The following is an 18,327-nucleotide window of genomic DNA, read 5'->3' on the forward strand; positions in this document are numbered from 1 at the left end:
TAAGTCAGCCTTTATTATTAAACGACAATTACACTGGCTTAGACTAATGAATGCCTTTAGATGTGACATTACAAGTCTTTAATCATGCTTGATTATCTTGGTTTTTCTGTATGACAAATTACATTTTATTATATGGCAATCACGTAGGGAGGACTGTGTGCGAGAATAAAAACTTTTTCTTGCATCTCACTCTCTCAGCTCCTCTCTCCGAATTGTATTTATTGTTACCTTAACATAATGTCATTATTCATAAGACCATAGTTATTATAATTGTACAATATTTGCTTTTAATTTCTTGGTATATGCTAGTGATGTGATTTGATAATTAGATTCATTCTTAAGCACATGATGTAAAAAGCAAACATTTTATTTGTCATGGTAGTAAAGATAATAACTGTATGGATAATAATTATAATTCAATTTAATTTGTTCTGTTACATCTGATGATACAGTTTTGTAATCACTTCTGACAAAACAAAGTTTTTAGTAGTATAAAAGTCTTCGGCTGCATTTGGTATCTGATAAGTCTCTGTTGCTTCTTGTATAATTCTAACAAAATCTGGATCAAGTTCTGTATAATTATTTTGACACAGTTCCTTCAGGTCCTGAATTTCCTCTGTCATTGGTGCTTAACAGTTCTCTGCTCCTGAAAAAAATTTGTATTAAGATTAAATTGTATTGATGTAGTTAAACCAGCATTAACAGCCACATTCACCATGAATATATTCCATCCCTGACATAGAGCAGCATTTTTTTAAAATGCTTCTTATAACTGACTTGTTAAAATAAACCTGTCTTAAGAGACCATGTTCTTTAAAGTCTTTGAAATAACAGCTTACAACAGGTTCAAATGCATTGTTTGGTTACAATATAAAAATAATAAATGTAGAAAAGCCACTGTAAATTACCATGTATGGTGTAAGTAGATTCCCTTCATTTTTAATTCAACATTTTAGAGAAAAAAAAACCTGTAATTTTAGTACACGAAATAATATTGACACCAGGAGGAGCATATGAACAAATTCTACACGTCCATGCAAACAAGTTATCGAGTCTCTTATTTCACAGAGAACACCAGCAGTTATCTTTGTCAGAAGAAAGTGTAGTTTCTCAAACCAACAAAAGTTAAAATGACCTGGATCATTTTATTCTTCCAACTGATTGGGAGCTTGCTGACCAAGTGTGCAGGCTACATAAAACAGTACGAGCTTATTATGCAAAATGAAAACATTCAAAAGATGTTGCCTCTTTTATTTTTGCAGCATAAATCAGTATTTAACACTTGCTATCCAATGGCAGTCAACAGAATAATAGGTTGTTATTTCTAAAAGCCCATATTTTAGAAAGAGATATGGATATCAATGTGTCCTTCCTTCACAAACTGTTGATATTTCAAAATGACAATAGATCATTCGGAAAAGAGTTCAGCCCATTTGGTGCAAATTTTGTACCATGCCATTAACTACATCCTCCATGTTTTGTTGATGTTCCACAGTCCTACCATGTCTCTTAGATGTTTCTGAATGAGCAGTACATATACAAACTGCAGACACAGCTTGGAATAGTGATACAGAGTACATGTATTTTGACGTCTATTAAAAATGATGACTCAGATGTGATCATAGAAGAAATGTTTTTAAGAAAATGTAAATTTAGAGAAACAAAGGGGTTTTTTTAAGAAAGAAAAAGGGATCTATTTTTGTGTTTATGTGGTTTGGCATATTTTCATTTCGTGCATGTGTCATACATGTAACAAATACTGCAGGTGTTTTAATCTGGCAATTTTAGGAAATTTGCCAAATTAACTTGAACAACTTGTATCATCCTGTTCACTGGAAAAAGAAAATACATGCATAGAATAATAACTATTGTATTACATCCAATCTATCCATACCAATGATATTTTAACTTCTAAGGATTCCAAAAAGTGTATTCTTTCATTACATGTTATGCTTGACAATGCTCACAAGACATTAGATATATAAATGGTTTTTCAAACGTCAGACCTGAAACAATAATACTGACCCAAATGTACATGTGATTGTGATGCAAATGTATATATGTGATGATGGCCCACATTTATATGTGATGGTAACCCAAATGTATATGTGATGGTGACCCAAATTTATATGTGATGGTGACCCAAATGTATATGTGATGATGACCCAAATGTGGTGTGACAGAGTTCCAAATGTACTTGTGATGATTACCCAAATGTGGTATGGCAATGACCCAGATGTCTGTGATGATGACCCGAATGGGTGTCTCCAAAGATATGGTTAGGACAAGACAAAAATGAAGCGGGAAGCAACTGCTATACTAATTAATCCAATTTCTGCCATCTTTTCATTTTTTGAAACTCATACAAGGTATTAAAGTATAACAAGGATTCACATTAATTGTACTTGCATTCATAACTTCATACATATAGAACACTTACAGAGCAAAGTCTCTTATTTTCAATCAGATGAGCATGCTGATCTGAAGTTAGAGGTATTATACCTCAAAGATCTTAAAGAGAAAAAAGTGAAACCAACAAGTAAAATTCAACAAATACTTTATTTTCACAGATAATGTGAAAATTTAAAAGTAGCTTACATTATGAAATATATCCCAAATAGCTCTCACAGATCCAAAAGGAAAAAAGGTGTTCCAAATGAATTACAGTGGTGTTCCAAATTGATTCCAATCTTGAATGTGCTGTAGTTCCAACAGTCTTAAATGTGCCGATGTGATAATCTTATCCATCACAATAATATAATCTAGAATGTCCTTGAAGGAATTCACTCTAATCCTAAAACAGTCCAAAAGTATCTGTAAGCACTTTGTTATTTCAGTGAATAAATGAAGTATATAAATCATGTGAAATTACAACTGAACACAACTAAAAGACAGATTTCACTTGAGAGATGTTACAATAGGAATATGTTGTTAACTATGTTGATCACAACCTTTATATAAAATTGATCACAAACTTCATATAAAAACCTAAGACAATAAGAGATATAGGATGTGGGTCCTTTTCCCATCAAATTCGTAAACAAGGTAAGGTCTGTTTACTTTATAGTTTAACTTTTTAGCAAACTACCTGGCAAATGAGAACATTTTTTTCTAATGGACGAAACAATTTTCTGAACTCAAAGCCAGGTAAACATGTTTACAAATATCATCTCAGATGATAATCTACAATCATGGACAAAAGTTAGCTTTGCAATATCTTGCTTACATATGACCCTTACAATTGTGGACAAGAGTTAAACAATATATACAATATATAGATATACAAAAGGGCACTTGCAATGGTTTCTAACTGACCTGTATTACCCTTCTTTCAATTCAAAACCTGCCTGGTTTACATGTGATGCACCATATATGAAGGCATTTTCATTGCTAAGAAGGCCATCTGCACTGCAGCAACTATGCCATTTCCAGTGCCTGGATTGCCTCTCACTTTTACTGGACACCCTGAAAAGTAGGTTAGTATAATATTATTAGCATCATATACAAAATTTAATAATTTATATCGGCTTTTGTGATGGAAGTTAAAGTTCTCTTTTGCCTTTAAATACTGTCTGTATTTTTACTAATGTACAGGAAATGTACAAGATTTGTTATTTTACTAAATTTTTACAAACTTTATTGGAATCCAACTTACCACATAAACTGGTCATATAAACTTGTGACATAGTGGTAGTTGCACAAATTGTGTAGTGTACAACAGCATTGTTCTGTTATCAAAAAGACACTGAGAAAATTACTAGTTCACCATGAGAATACTGTAAGTAATATACTTTTTTCCCCTATAATCAGTATTTTCCTTCACCCTCATTTGCGCTTCAGAGACCCCCAAATTTTTAATTTGACCCCCAGTTTTGATACCAAAGTTTATTTTTTACTCAGTCTGACCCCCAGTTTTGACACCAAGGAGATTTTTGACTCTCAGTCTTGCACCCCTAGGGGATACACTGCCTATAATACCAAAACCAAATGCCAATACAGTATTTGCTTCAAGGACAATTAAGAAATAATAATTAAGATCGATGAGCAAAACATTCATATGATATGGTTCATAAACGTTCTAAATCTGCCCCTCTTAGCCGTTACTATAGCAGAGATAATGCAAGATTTGTACAAAATAGTAAGCTTTACATGTGTGACACCAGGCCTGCAAACAAATAGATGTATGACTGACCAATCAACCAATTATATCTAGCTTTGCTTACATCCATAGTCCAAGAAGAGATGACATAGCTCAGTTAATCCTGCATTTGAATATCTCATTTACTGTCTTCAAGTAATTCAATTTTTACAGTAACACTTTGTTTTGGCATATAATTTCCTTGTATGGGTGTATAAAACAGTCATTAAAAAAGTATACCCACCTTTAAAATTGTGAGTGTGAACAGGAAGACATAATAAACACTGCAATAAATTTATTCAGTTTACAATTCCAAGTCAAATACATACCTGTCAAGATTTCATTTTAAAAACTGACAATACTGAGATGCCAATTATTCAACATTTTAACTGCAATTACAATAATATATATAAACATGTAATTACTTTATAATTTGCATTATGTGAGTTGATATTGTCTTCATTTACCAAGGGATTTAACAACTGTATTGACAAAGTACAAGGCAACTATATCTGGTCATCTATTAGTTATTCCAGCATGTAGCCATATTATCTTCTGCAAAAAACTGAAAATAAGATTACTTAAAAATACATTGTATCACACAAGGCGGGGTAATTTATCCATTGTCAAGATAAACTGTATGTACATAACAGAAATGAAATATAATAAAAAGCTGAAGAATGAAGAGAACAAATCTGCATAAACATTCACAGCAGAATCTTCAGCTTTCCCATTAATGTTGCACTTTCACTTAAAATAGGAAACATCTGTTACTAAAATAATGTCTTATAAAATAACTATTTTTACATTTTAGTCCAACTGTAAATAAAATTTATTTAAATCAAGATGTTTTCCCAATGGATGTTATTAGATTTTAGGTCCTTGTGTACGTGTATGTGTGGTATATGCATGTGTATGTTCACTGTGTCATGCAACTTACAAACAGTTCAAGATAGAAACACAGTTCAAAATGCTAACTATGGGACATGATTTATGAGTGGTCTAAAATGTACCTTTGGTTTTAAAATTTTAAACCATCATAGGTCTTAAAGGTTCTACCTAGAACTTAATATAATTTTATGTTTTAAATGTTTGCTATTGCTAATTTGTTTATATGACCATTGGGTTACCTGGGTCACAACTTTAGAAACCTTTGAGACTGCCAGATCATAACCACTTATGTATTTTCTCTGCTACGTTTGTTTTGGTGCTTTAAGGTATAATAACGAAGGTCAGTTACTTAGTGCTGTGGCAACTGGAGTCAAGTGTCTTGCCAAGAACAGACTGGTCCTATGGTAAGATACAAAACCCACCCCCTTATGGACCTGAGTCTGGCACACTAACCACTGAATGTGGCTTTATGTATGTACATATGTATGTATGTATGTATGCATACATACCTATCAATACAACCATGTATGCCAATACCATAAGATGTCAATTTATCATACCCATCTGAAAAAAGGAAATATAACATCAGGAAAATATTGAAATAAAGAAACATGTATATTTCAAGACTTAAAAGTGTGCAGCATAGCAACATTGTCCCTATCTTTTTCCCACTTTTGAAAAACACCATATATTCATACCCATGACCCTAGACTGGACTTACAAAGAAGGGGGGAAAATGAAATTCTGATAGAGCTGTATACATCATATAAACTCCAATCATATCCCAAACTTTGACATTTCTGTTTTCAACATTATGTACTAGGTGTATGACAATATATAACTCTGTAAATTTGATATATAATTACATACAGGTAAAACCCTTTATAATGCGTTGCTCACGGGTCCAAAGAATAACATCACAATATAAGCTGGATCGAGTTAACAAATTTTTTGAAAAACTTCCCTACAGAAAATGTGCATTGAAAGTTCAATGTCATCAATTTTAACTAACCTCTTGATCATATAAATCTGCTAGGGATAAGAATAATTGATTTTTCTGATAGCATGTATTTAGATGTTAAAAAGAGAGGTCACCTTATATTAAAAAAATGGGAGCCATGCTGCGATTGTGTTATAAGCAGAATCACGTTATAATGAAGCAAACAGTCAGATATATTCAGCAAAAGATACATTCCATGCCTGAAAGGTTACATAGTTACAATTCCTTTCTTTGTCTCATAAAATGCTAATTTTTTAAGTATAACATCTATAATCACATATCACATGGCATGGTGGGAAAACCTATTTTATAAAGGAACATTTTTACCAAGAATATATAGGAAGGAAATAATTTTACCAATAATTTTCTTTAGAACTGTACAAATGCCACATCAACTATGATGTGACAGGAAGAAATGTTACATATCATACAATGCTGTGCCATTCAACTGCAAGCCATCTCTCACAGAATGCATGTAATAACATTTTTTTTATATGGCAATCATTTTTTTTACTAACCAATATGCCTTATATAGTTTGGACCCTGCAAGAGATAAGTACACTGACCATAAAAAACCATTTCAAAATTAAAATGTACCAGACACATACAAAATACAGTCCTTGATAAAAATGTGAAAACATCTGAAACCACGCTTTAGAAGTGGAAATGTCTGAATAAGACTGAACCATTTTAAAAGCTTATACTAACATCAAATTTTCTGATTAATTACCTATACAATGGTTTGGGGTGTACTGAGAAGAAATGCCATAAATTAAACAAGCTATATAAATAGCACTGTCTGTTGAAAAATACCAATTGACAAACTGTCATAAGTAGGTAAATTATCCATGTGCTACATTTCATGACTAAGTCACACACTCCCTGAAAATTCAAAATATAATTGTGACACACAAAAATGGGACAAATGCTAAATGAGACTAATGTAAACCATGTATGAAAAGCCTTATTTTTTAAAACAAATAACCGCCAATCACTCTGCTTTATTATGATACTCTTTTATTGACCTATATTATAGATAGATTTCCCAACCAAACTGATGTAACATCATAATTAGAGGACTTTTTCACATGTAATCTAACGCTAACAGTAATCAAATATACCCTATTATCAAGTGACCCATCTAAAGAGATTTCATTTTTAAGAAACAAATTTATTGCAATATTTCATGTTTGCATGGGATGCAATTTATGTGAATACTTGTTAAAAAGATTTGCAATACTGTCCACTGTAACTCACTTTACCGATATATTGTTTTTGATGCAGCCTTCTTCTCTTTCTCCATTCTACATCATTCTTATCTAGTTCTTGTACAATTCCATCAGCAAATTCTCTGCAAATCAAATAGTAATGTGCAGTTTGTATTATCAATGTGGTCTTTATTCATTGATAAAATAAAGTGTAACAGAAAATAAAAAAAGGCAAACAAAATAAAATCATTTTGCTAACAATGAAAATCAATACAAAAGATAAAACAAAACATAGGATGCCTCATATAGTGCAATCATTCAGCATGAATAATTGCTATAGCAAGCATAAATTCTTACGTGTTTAAAATTGTCCTAAAATAATGTACAGCAACTTGGTTATGTCACCAAGGAACATCCTGCCAACTTCTTTTAGGACTTCACAAACAATTTTCTAGGTTGATAGTTGGGAATAAAACCTTAATGAATACTAAAGTTGGGAATTCTTCCTGATACAAAAAGATTGGAAACTAACAGTATATAGTATTTACATTGCAATTATGGCTGTATTTGGGCACAGAAGACCACCCCACCCCACCCACCCCACAAAATTGCTGCACCTTGCACAATATAAACCCAGTGTATTTCCTAGTGGTAATAATGAAAAATCCAATGGAAATTGTATCCTAATATTTTGCATTCTGCAATGAATGCAGTAATGGCCTTATCAAACGTGGGGCCCAATTTGAATCAATTTGGCAGGGCCCCTGCTTTTAAATGAAGGGCCATCGATGTGCACAGCATTTGGAAATAAACTTTTGATGTCAGCCCTGAATGAATGTACACATTTTATTTTATCATGAAATAATGCACAACTTTCGTGCAAATAAAAATTATATCTTTAAGTCACCTGGCTAAATCCCTACACACAGGCCCATTTCATAACAGTGAAAAAAACATTACAACACAAAATACCATAACAATACTTTACAAAAACGTTTATTATTTCTGCAAAGCATTTATACTGTTTGTGATCAAGCCATTAAAAAAACTCCAACCTGACAAACTTAATGACTTTTACTGACTGAAATTTGTATTACTGCCCCGCTCCCCCCATATCAAAGTATATGCAATGAGGGACAAATACAAACACATACATGTGCCATTATGATACAAATACTGAGATTATTTGCGATAATGATAATATTATTATCATCACCACTACTGAAAAGATAATAGAAGCACCATAGTATTAATAATAATAATAATAATAATAATAATAATTTGTACTTGGTGTAAATTTCAATATCAACATGATGGTGGGTGTTTTGGTACAAATGGGACAAAACAAAAAAAGAATGTAATTACAATTCACCCATGTCAGTATCTATATTTACCATAATGTGATTTCTGGTTTGTATCATGCATGTATACATAAAACATGCTGCAGACAGGAAGTTATATCAGCAGTTAAGACCAATGAAATGCCAAGGTACAAAATGCATGATACAAGAAGGTTCATTTAATGAACATAGCAAAGACAACATAAAAGTACTAACTCAGGGCCAGCTATTATACAGACATATACAGTCATTTGAACAAATTTCAATACCAGATTCACACTGTGACTGATTAATCTGATATTCCTTTTTAAAGGAATGTCTATAGTAAAGGTTACTCACTCTTTCATTGAGGCACGACAATCACTTTTCAGAAAGTCATGAGTATCAGTTGAACATAGACAAAGTAAACCAGATTTGCAAGTGCTGCCTTGAATATTAAGGGGGAAATAACTGACCCATGTCCCCCATACTAAAGATAATTGTGGAAATATATTGAAATGAAAGGATACAATAACCCTATTATTTGTGCGAGTACATTACGACATAATGGAAATGTACAGAATTATTTAAAGCTTACAGAATATTATAAACTACATCATTCCTGTTGAGTAAAAACAAGCAAATAAGCACAAAGTGTTACAATAATATTAGGTGTTTAATGCAAACGTTAAGCCATTCGTGATATTTCTTAAACTGAATAAGGGGCTGGTGTTGTGTGCTTTTACTTACATACAAATAATATAGAGCCTGAGGCAAAGAAAAACAGTGCCCAATGGCGTGATGATATACCTATTAGCATATGCTAGTGTGTATGTTTTGGAGTTTTAACGTAGCTTTAGGAATTATTCAGTTTATTGTGATGTCTAGCACTGGGGCATCATGCCACAAATATATCCCACCCAGTCACATAATCCTAACACCAGGCTGACCAGTCCTAACACTAACCTCTTAATGCTGAGCGTCTAGCGAGGCAGCTGTTACTATCCTTCTTACAAATCTCTGGTATGAATCGGCCGGGCTTCGAACCCGCGACCTCCCGCATCCGAGATGGACACTAACCCCTAGGCCACTGGAGCGGTCTTGCCCATTCTAGCTAACGACTAGTTAAATATAAAGAGACAAAAATCATCAATTATTACACCATTTGGTTAGAAAGCTGTTTACTCACGAGTTCATTTGAAGAATTTCAATTTAAATCCAACCTACGCGATAAGCTCCAAGTCACTACACCCTTCCATGAGATACGTAATTTCGAGGTCTCTCATGTATTATACTACAGTACAGATCACAGGGGCTGTTGGTGTTATTATGATATTTATTTATGATATACCTGCCTAAAACGTTTATATTTATAATTATTCGTTTATTGGAAAAAAAAATACCTTGCATTGAATGATATTGGATGACTGGCCTTCACTCTTCTAAAACATAAATCGATAATTCTCCATCTTCTAAGATACAACACACTTATGCGGATAAGATGATGGTATTCCGAATATGTCATCACGTGATTAAAATCTCGTTTATGAGTTTAAATCTCGTTCGGTTCGTTAGATAAATTGGAGCTCAAGATTATCAGCGGCGTTACTATCGTAGGAGCTGGAGATAATAGCTTAGTAGATCTCGTTTTTGAGTTGAAATCTCGTTCGAATCTCGTTCGGTACTAAAGACGGAGATCAAAATTACAGCGGCGTTACTGTGGAAGGAGCCGGCGATTGTAGTTTGTAGACTGAGCTTCACGTGTTTCTGGAGCCGTAAATTGTGATTTTTATTAACGGAGCCGTAGATTAAAAGTGTTTTAGGAGCCGCTAATTGTAGAAGGAGCCGCTAATTGTTGTAGGAGCCGCTAATTGTAGTTTCTATTAAAATATAAGGAAAGATTGTAATCACCGTCATTTTAGGAGCCGCTAATTGTTATCGGAGCCGCTAATTGTTGCCCATATAATAATATAGGGAAAAATTGTGATCACCGCCGGGTACCTGCGGCTTTCCATAATAGCATGTATAAGGAAGCATATGCCTTACTCTAGATCCCATTGCGCGCAGTAGGAGTGTGGTTAGGGGAATAAGGGGTGTATGACAAATTTATCTTGTAACACACACTGAAGGTTTCTAAAATGCCACGTTTTCCTCTCCCTTTGAAGATTTTTACGATGAATGTTTTTCGATTTGTTATACTATCAAGTTATAAGGGATAATACAAAAGGAATATTTAAAACCTTCATTACTGCAATAACAAAAGGAGAAAAAGCAATGCTGTCTTTTGACCAAATAAGAACACGAAATAAAGGTACTTTAAAAATCTTAAATTTGCCAACTCCGAATATAACCGCTATCGAAATCAGTGTTGAACTGAAGCGAATTGATCCTACTATATGCGATCAGACACGTTCAGTAAAACACTTCCTCGCAATCGGGTTTGCCTCTTTGATAGTGCCAAGCGATCTATCTAGGGCCAATTGAAAATAATTTATTTTGAACACTGATATGCATATTTTATAATCACGGCAAAAAATTGCTGATTACATAATTTCTCTATCTGCCCTCAGATAGCTAAAATACAGCTGTATTGCATCGTGTCAAAATTATCGTGATGAAGAACACATCAGATATGGACGCTGATCCCGATGATGCATTTTAAAGCCGTATTTCTCCGCGTTAAAAAAAAAAAAAGAAATCAAGAAAATGAATCGAGACTAAACGTCCTGAGGGAGAATAAATGTCCTAAACCCAGGAAAGACTGACATAAATATTCCCTAATTTAATTAAGTGTGGTAGTGGCAGTTCTTTTAAAATGATGTGAATGAGAAATGGCACGCAGATTTCGATTGGTGTTCAACGGTACATCGATACATGCAAGGCAGTATCGAGCCTGTGAAATTGGAATAAAGTGCCTCGTCAAGAGATACGAGTAGTAAATATAAAGATAGGTCTGGGTCTATGCAATGCGAGCAATGTAACTCGTCAAGGGGTACTAGTAGTAAATATATATATATATATATATATATATATATATATATATATATATATATATATATATATATATACACACACATGTCTGGGTCTATGCAATGAGAGGAGATTACTTTGTCAAGGGATTCGAGTAATAAATATATGGATGAGTCTCGATGATAACGAAATGTAAAATAGTAAGATTTCTGGATATTTTACAAGAACAAAAACTGATAATATCTTAGATTTCTACTTGTCTTGTAAGTTCTGCGAGTTTAGACATTTTTATTTTCTGAAAATAACCTTACTGGGCGGACTAGTTATCAATCGCTTCAATCAGTGAAATTGTAGACTACAACACATTTTCTCTCTGCGTCTGGCTCTTGTGTTGGTTGTAAGTGTTTAACATTGGCATAATATTCCTTTTCAATTTGCGCTATCATTCCTTCCTTCCACCCCATTATGGATGTGCTCTACATTTTGTTGTTCGTGTTTAAAGTGTACTTTAATTTGAAAATGTTGATGTAATTATATGCATTTTATTTGTCTTCTGTATTTAGACTTAAATTTGTACCTATCAAATCCTTTTATTCCGTAGTAATACGTGTTCGATCTTACACAACTAAGCTACATTTAAGCTGTTTAATATTTACAAAGTTGATATTTGTTGTTAATATGTTCCCATTCGTTTGTTGACTTTTCAGAGCTACAACTGCAGCATTTTTTCATCCCCGTTGACTGTAGTAGTAATATTTCAAATGGAAGGATAGTACTACGGCACTAAAAAATGGTATTAAAAGGTAATTACTGAGCATTGGTGTTGACCTTGTACAATAAAATCAAGTCTCACTATTTTAAAATTCACTTCGGTCCAGAGGTGTACTACTTTTATACCTCGAAGGGCGACTCAGCCTGGTCTGGGCAGAATTCGAACTCGCACCCTCTTGGTCGCGAGTCCTGTACGCTAACAGTTGAAATCAATACGGTTTACTCTATAGCACGACTGCCGTATTCAACACATCCACAAATTAAAATAATCAGTTTCCGTACTGTGTGGTAGTGCTGTATTTATAGTAACCTGGTGATGAAGATTTTGAAATAAATTTTAAATTGGTTTTAGTAGCGTGGACTTAGCCCACACATGGAGCGGTATCTTCGCAATTAAGGCATGGACGAAACTATGCATCCACCGTGACGCGATAAAAAGATATTATCAGCAATATAGTCGTTTATTTTGTTTTTGTTCCTCAAAATCATTCATGGGGATTGAGAAGCTTGCAGACATGTTCTCGTTGTCTTGCATTGTCAGTGGGAATGACTCATCATGGTTCCCTCTGATGTTATCGCCTGCCACTTATTCCTGTATGTGGCTGCGAGGTGTTTTGCGAATTGCTTTTACACAACGATACCTCCTGGCCACAGAACTATGTCAGACAAATCGAAATACTGCTCGTCTAGTACCATTGTTGTCCCGATCTACGAGATCGTCCCGTTTGAATCTCCAAAATTGGATATTTTTAAAGCACCAAAACCCTGTATGTCAGAGGTGTTATTCCGTTGCATTTATGATTACATTATCTGCGATTTACCGGGTCTTAGTTTTGCATAGATTCTTAAGTATCCTCATTCCAATACAAACATGCACCAGTCAACGAAATTATGCAATACATATCTTTATATCCCCGAAATGGATTTGTCTAAAAACGGTTGGTTTGGCCAAAAATAAACGTAGACTAATTCAGGCACATGTACAAAATATGTGATGCTATCCTTGGAGCTGATCTGCCTTTAATCTAAGTTCCTTAAGTCAAATTAGGAAATGTGGTGTCTCTTTGATTTGTATTAAGAACAAATAACAAGAAGCGAGTCGACTTTAACAGTATCGGAACCTCTATGATTGTCTGGCGTTTTTTTTTCTTCTTCTTTCTTCTTCCTGGTATGGTAATCTGTGCGCCTGTATGTGCGGCTGATTTTATATTATTTCGGTACACTGCGTATATGATTTGTCTCATTTCCGTTTCCGTTAATTTTGTTCAACTTATTTTTTGTTTTTCTCTTCCTACAGATCGTCATTAACCAGAGCTGGTTTCATGATTATAGTTTAGGGATGGTAGTGTAAACAAGTAGGCAAGGAGTCTGTAGGATGGAATCCCTGCTGAAAGCCTGGTGAATGAAGAACATAATTGTAACCACACTAGCTGTAAGAAAACTATCTCTAGTTAGCGGGGGACGGAGGTGGATGCTGGCGGGGTGGGTGGGTGGGCGCCAGTTCCACCCAGCTCTCGCTACTTTCTAGGATCAGCCTTTGATAACACCAGTCGCATATGTCCACCGAAAAATAAAAGAATACAAGATTATATGCTGCAATTAGATTCCGAGTAATTGAGGTCCTAACAAAGTTTCGAACTGTGGTGGTGTTCCGAATGATCTTCCATCTTGAATGTGCTGATATATATATATATATATATATATATATATATATATATATATATATATATATATATATATATATATCACTGGACAACAAATTTTTACAAAAGTCATGTTACTGAAATAAAATTAGTCAATTCTTATCAATTTTTATGTGCTGAACACGAATATGACAGTCAAATTGCAAAATTGGCTCTAGTTTTTTTGTAATCTGCAAGAAATTAATGTTTACATAACGAAATGCATTCCAATAGTAAAAGGTCAACTGTAATAGCCTACCTATAAAAAATCAAGTCATTGACTACATCTTAGATTTCTTCGCCTGTCTCTTGTACAGCTGTTCGGGAGCATCTCTGAGGAGTGTCCAGCAGTAGTCAGCCAGCATTGTAGTGGACCATTTTCCCTGGTATCTTTGTTCCATTGTTGCGATATCTTGATGAAAACGTTCGCCGTGTTCATCACTAACAATACCACAGTTGCTAGGAAAGAAATCCAAATGGGAATGAAGGAAGTGAATCTTTAGAGACATATTGCAGCCAAGTTTCTTATACTTCATCAACATGTCTTCTACTAGTTCCTTATAGTTTTCTGCCCTAACATTTCCGAGGAAGTTTGTAGAAACTAGGCGAAAAACATTCCATGCTTGTTTCGCGTCACCTTCCAGCAAGTTGTTGAACCGGTCATCTTTGAAAAGCTCTCGAATCTGAGGACCCACAAAAACTCCCTCTTTAATCTTTGCTTCGCTGAGTCGAGGGAATTTTTCATGCAGGTATCGGAATGCTGGCAAAGTCCGGTCAATGGCTTTCACGAAGTTCTTCATCAAACCTAGTTTGATGTGAAGGGGTGGTAGCAAGATTTTCTGAGCCTCAACCAGAGCTGGGTGTTGGATATTCTTCTCTCCAATGGCTACATTCTGCCTGTGAGTCCATTCCTTCCTCATGTAGTGCATTTCCCTTGCTCGGCTATCCCACTCGCATAAGAAACACATGTATTTTGTATATCCTTGCTGCAGTCCCATTAAAAGGGCAACTACCTTCAAATCACCACAGAGGTGCCAGCTGTACTTGTTATACTCAATGGAATTCAGTAGCTGCCTTAAGTTATCGTATGTCTCTTTCATGTGGACAGCATGCGCTACTGGAATAGATGGAAGAATGTTTCCATTGTGCAAAAGCACAGCCTTGAGACTCAGTTTCGAAGAGTCCACAAATAGTCTCCATTCTTGTGGGTCATGAGTGATTTTTAAAGCATTCATGAGGCCCTCAATATCGGAACAGAATATCAGATTACTTTCCTTTCTGAAGAAAGGCTCCAATTGCTGGTGGCGCTTTCGATATGCAGTAATTGTGACATCTTCTTCTAGAAGATTCCATTGTTGGAGTCTTGATCCTAGCAATTCTGCCTTGTTCTTTAATAAGTCCAAATCACGAATCAGGTCATTTAGTTCTTCCTGTGTTATTCTGTGTGGGGTTGATGATGCACCACAGTGAAAATCTGGATCACTGCATGCTGATGGACCAGGAGAAGAACAGGTCGACTCACCTTTGTCTTCGTCAGATGAATCAAGAGAATATTCTGCTGGAGGTTCTGGAATAGGAAGTCCCTCACCATGTGGAACTGGTCTCAATGCAGACGGAATGTTTGAGTAGACTATTCTCGACTTCTTTCGCTTCGTTATTCCGCCGGAAAGAGGAGGAACCAAGCAGAAGTAACAGTCATTTAGGTGGTTGCTTGGCTCTCTACACACCATTGGGACTGCAAACGGCATTGATGACCTTTTGCAATTCAACCACTGTGAAAGCTGTGTTGTACATGTAGCACAGCATATATGCGGAGCCCAAGGCTTGTCTTGGTCACCAACCTTGCATCCGAAGTAAAGATGATATGCCTTCTTCACTTGAGAATTGATACTTTTCTTCTGGTTGGCAAATGTCACTTCCCCACAAATATAGCAAAAATTGTCCGCGGTATTAACACACTTTCGAGGCATTACTGTTCTTTATTGTACGTAAATGGATAAAATAATAAGTTTTATGTAACAGTAGCTTGAACTGTCTCGCACAACGTCTAAAATATTTTAAATGCTGAACCTATCTGATTGGGCTTTATATAGTACACTGCTTACATCAGCTTCAGCAGCCGCCTGGCATTAGTATAATAGGCCTACACATGTATAGTACACTGCTGACGTCAACTTACTTCAGCAGCCGCATGGCATTAGTATTGCATTGCATCAGAAAATGATGCAATCAACTGTGGATGATGTGAGCATGATGGTATTATGCAATGTTACATCATTATTCCGGATGTTGCTGCAGTCCTACTGGAGAAATTTACACAGTGAAACATAGAAAATGAGGTATATGAATATCTTCAAAACGAGAGCCAATACAAATTTTTCACGGTTATATTCGTGTTCGGCACACCAAAATACTACAGATTAGGGCCTTTTCAAGTCAGTAATGATTTCACTGTTGACCAGTGTATTCTAAGAGTCTTTTTACCTTGATATGGGTGTCCCGAGTGGCCGAGTGGTCTAAAGCGCTCTCCGTTACAGATCACTGCCATCTCACCTCTGTCTGCGTGGGTTCGAGTCCAGGATTCGGCTAATGTGGCTATGTGAGAAAGCTTGCCAGTAGCTTCTCGTGGGTCGGTGGTTCTTCCTGGGGTTTTCCCGGGTACTTCCTCCACCATTAATACTGGCCGCCATGCATAGTCTATCGTGTGATGAAAAATGGCGTTAAACAACAACAACAACCTTGATATGCCTAATGTCACTGTGGTGCATAAATCCACCTAAACAATCTCTGATGTTTGTTTATAACTTTATTAATGAAAGTGAGAGGGTTGTGATCTCTGAATACAATAATCAGAGAAGAATCAGAACTAATATAGACTTCAAACTACTGCAAGGACAATATCAAAGCCAAACATTCCTTCTCGATTGTGGAATAATTTTTTTGGTGCTTGTTTATTTTGTAAGAAAAAATATCACACTGGATGATCCACATGATTTATGTCTTCCTGAATTAATACTCCACCAATTCCTACATAATTTACATCAACATATAGTTAAAATCGTTGGTTGAAATCTGGAGCTGAAAGCACTGGTGAACTCTTAACTATGGCTTTTATTTTACCCAAACCTTCCAGACATCGTTCATACCAATTAAACTTGGTTTTCTTACCCGACAAAGTGGTCGGAGGTTCAGCAATTAAGGAAAAGTAGGAGCAACATTTCCGATGATATCCAGCCATACAAATATCGCATTAGAAGCCTCTTAATGAAAGGCACTAATAAATCAGAGATAGTCGCGCCCTTAACTTCTATAGGTTGAACTTGACCGTGTCCAATAATATGTCCTAGAAAACTCACTTTTACATAAATTATCAGATTTGCATCACTGAGTCGATCAAAGGACTTCCGAATGATTTCGAAGTGATCTTTCCAGGTTTATCACATAGTCGGTACACTTTGCCCATTAGAGTGTGCAGTTTCATATGTTTGATATTATAGCATGTGAGCATAACACTTAATGTGATTCTGATTGGTCAAGAAAGCCCTTGAATTTATTGTGCAGTATTCTCTTTACTGATTGGCTGCGATAGTGGGAAAACTTTATTTTAACACCGCCTTCTGGAATTTAGTGTTTTCATTGAACATTTTTGGCCGCCATTTTTTTATTCGACTCACAGAAGGGAATTGACGGAAAATGTTCTCATCTGCTTGAATATTGGCAGTTTATCCGCCAACCAAGAAGAGGTTTATTATTTCATGTATAAAATATCATAACATGAAAAACTGTAAAAACCTCAAGACAAGAATAATAACAACAAGTAAAATTATGGGTATTGCGCAGATGATAGCGAGGGTGGGGGTGGGGATGGATGGGCAGTATATCTGAAGCATGGAATCCACCCTATATACAAGCTTGGTTTAAATGTCATCTTATTGAAGTAAGAAAGCTTACTTTGTTCACAGAAGAATGTAGAAATATACCGGTCTCTCCGACTAACAAATGTATCCAACCACAGCATATTTACTCGGTAAATATGTCCGACTCAAAAAGGGATCATTTTTACGTCTTCTGTACAGTCTAGTGTTCCAAATCAAATACTAAAAATATCCGGAAACAAATACATTACAGTAAATATGTATATTTCTGCACCCAGCAATCTTCTTTTCACAAAAATATCGCAACAATATAATGCTTAGTTCTGATTTGGAATTTAAACGTATACAATGGATGTGTTGTGTAATGTAGGCCAACTCGGACCGGTGCTGTGCACCGTATCAACCAATGTGACATCACACGCACTATACATTTTATGTTGACAAATATTTTGTCTTTTGAAAAACGTTCTGTT

General features: G+C 35.2%; 1 protein-coding gene across 1 annotated transcript; it reads right to left on the bottom strand.

The window, feature by feature from the left end:
• Positions 1 to 403: 403 nt before the first annotated feature.
• On the bottom strand, positions 404 to 10,568 carry LOC149801371 (uncharacterized). Its single transcript, XM_089955437.1, has 4 exons — positions 9,960 to 10,568; positions 7,292 to 7,380; positions 3,316 to 5,593; positions 404 to 646 (listed from the first exon to the last, which is right to left on the bottom strand). The coding sequence occupies exons 1-3, from the start codon at positions 10,079 to 10,081 to the stop codon at positions 5,478 to 5,480; spliced, it is 327 nt and encodes a 108-aa protein (XP_089811563.1). The 5' UTR covers positions 10,082 to 10,568; the 3' UTR covers positions 404 to 646; positions 3,316 to 5,477.
• Positions 10,569 to 18,327: the final 7,759 nt, after the last annotated feature.

Source organism: Sinohyriopsis cumingii, chromosome 4 (genome assembly GCF_028554795.1).
Source record: "Sinohyriopsis cumingii isolate HCF-2022 chromosome 4, ASM2855479v2, whole genome shotgun sequence".
NCBI classification, from domain to species: Eukaryota; Metazoa; Mollusca; class Bivalvia; order Unionida; family Unionidae; genus Sinohyriopsis; species Sinohyriopsis cumingii.

Excerpts from the sequence above, each read along its gene's own strand:
- LOC149801371 (XM_089955437.1), bottom strand. The coding sequence starts at position 10,081 with ATGACATATTCGGAATACCATCATCTTATCCGCATAAGTGTGTTGTAT. Across the intron at positions 7,381-9,959 it reads CCAATATCATTCAATGCAAG|AGAATTTGCTGATGGAATTG; the intron begins GTATTTTTTTTT and ends TTTGATTTGCAG. Across the intron at positions 5,594-7,291 it reads GCATCAAAAACAATATATCG|ATGGGTATGATAAATTGACA; the intron begins GTAAAGTGAGTT and ends TCCTTTTTTCAG.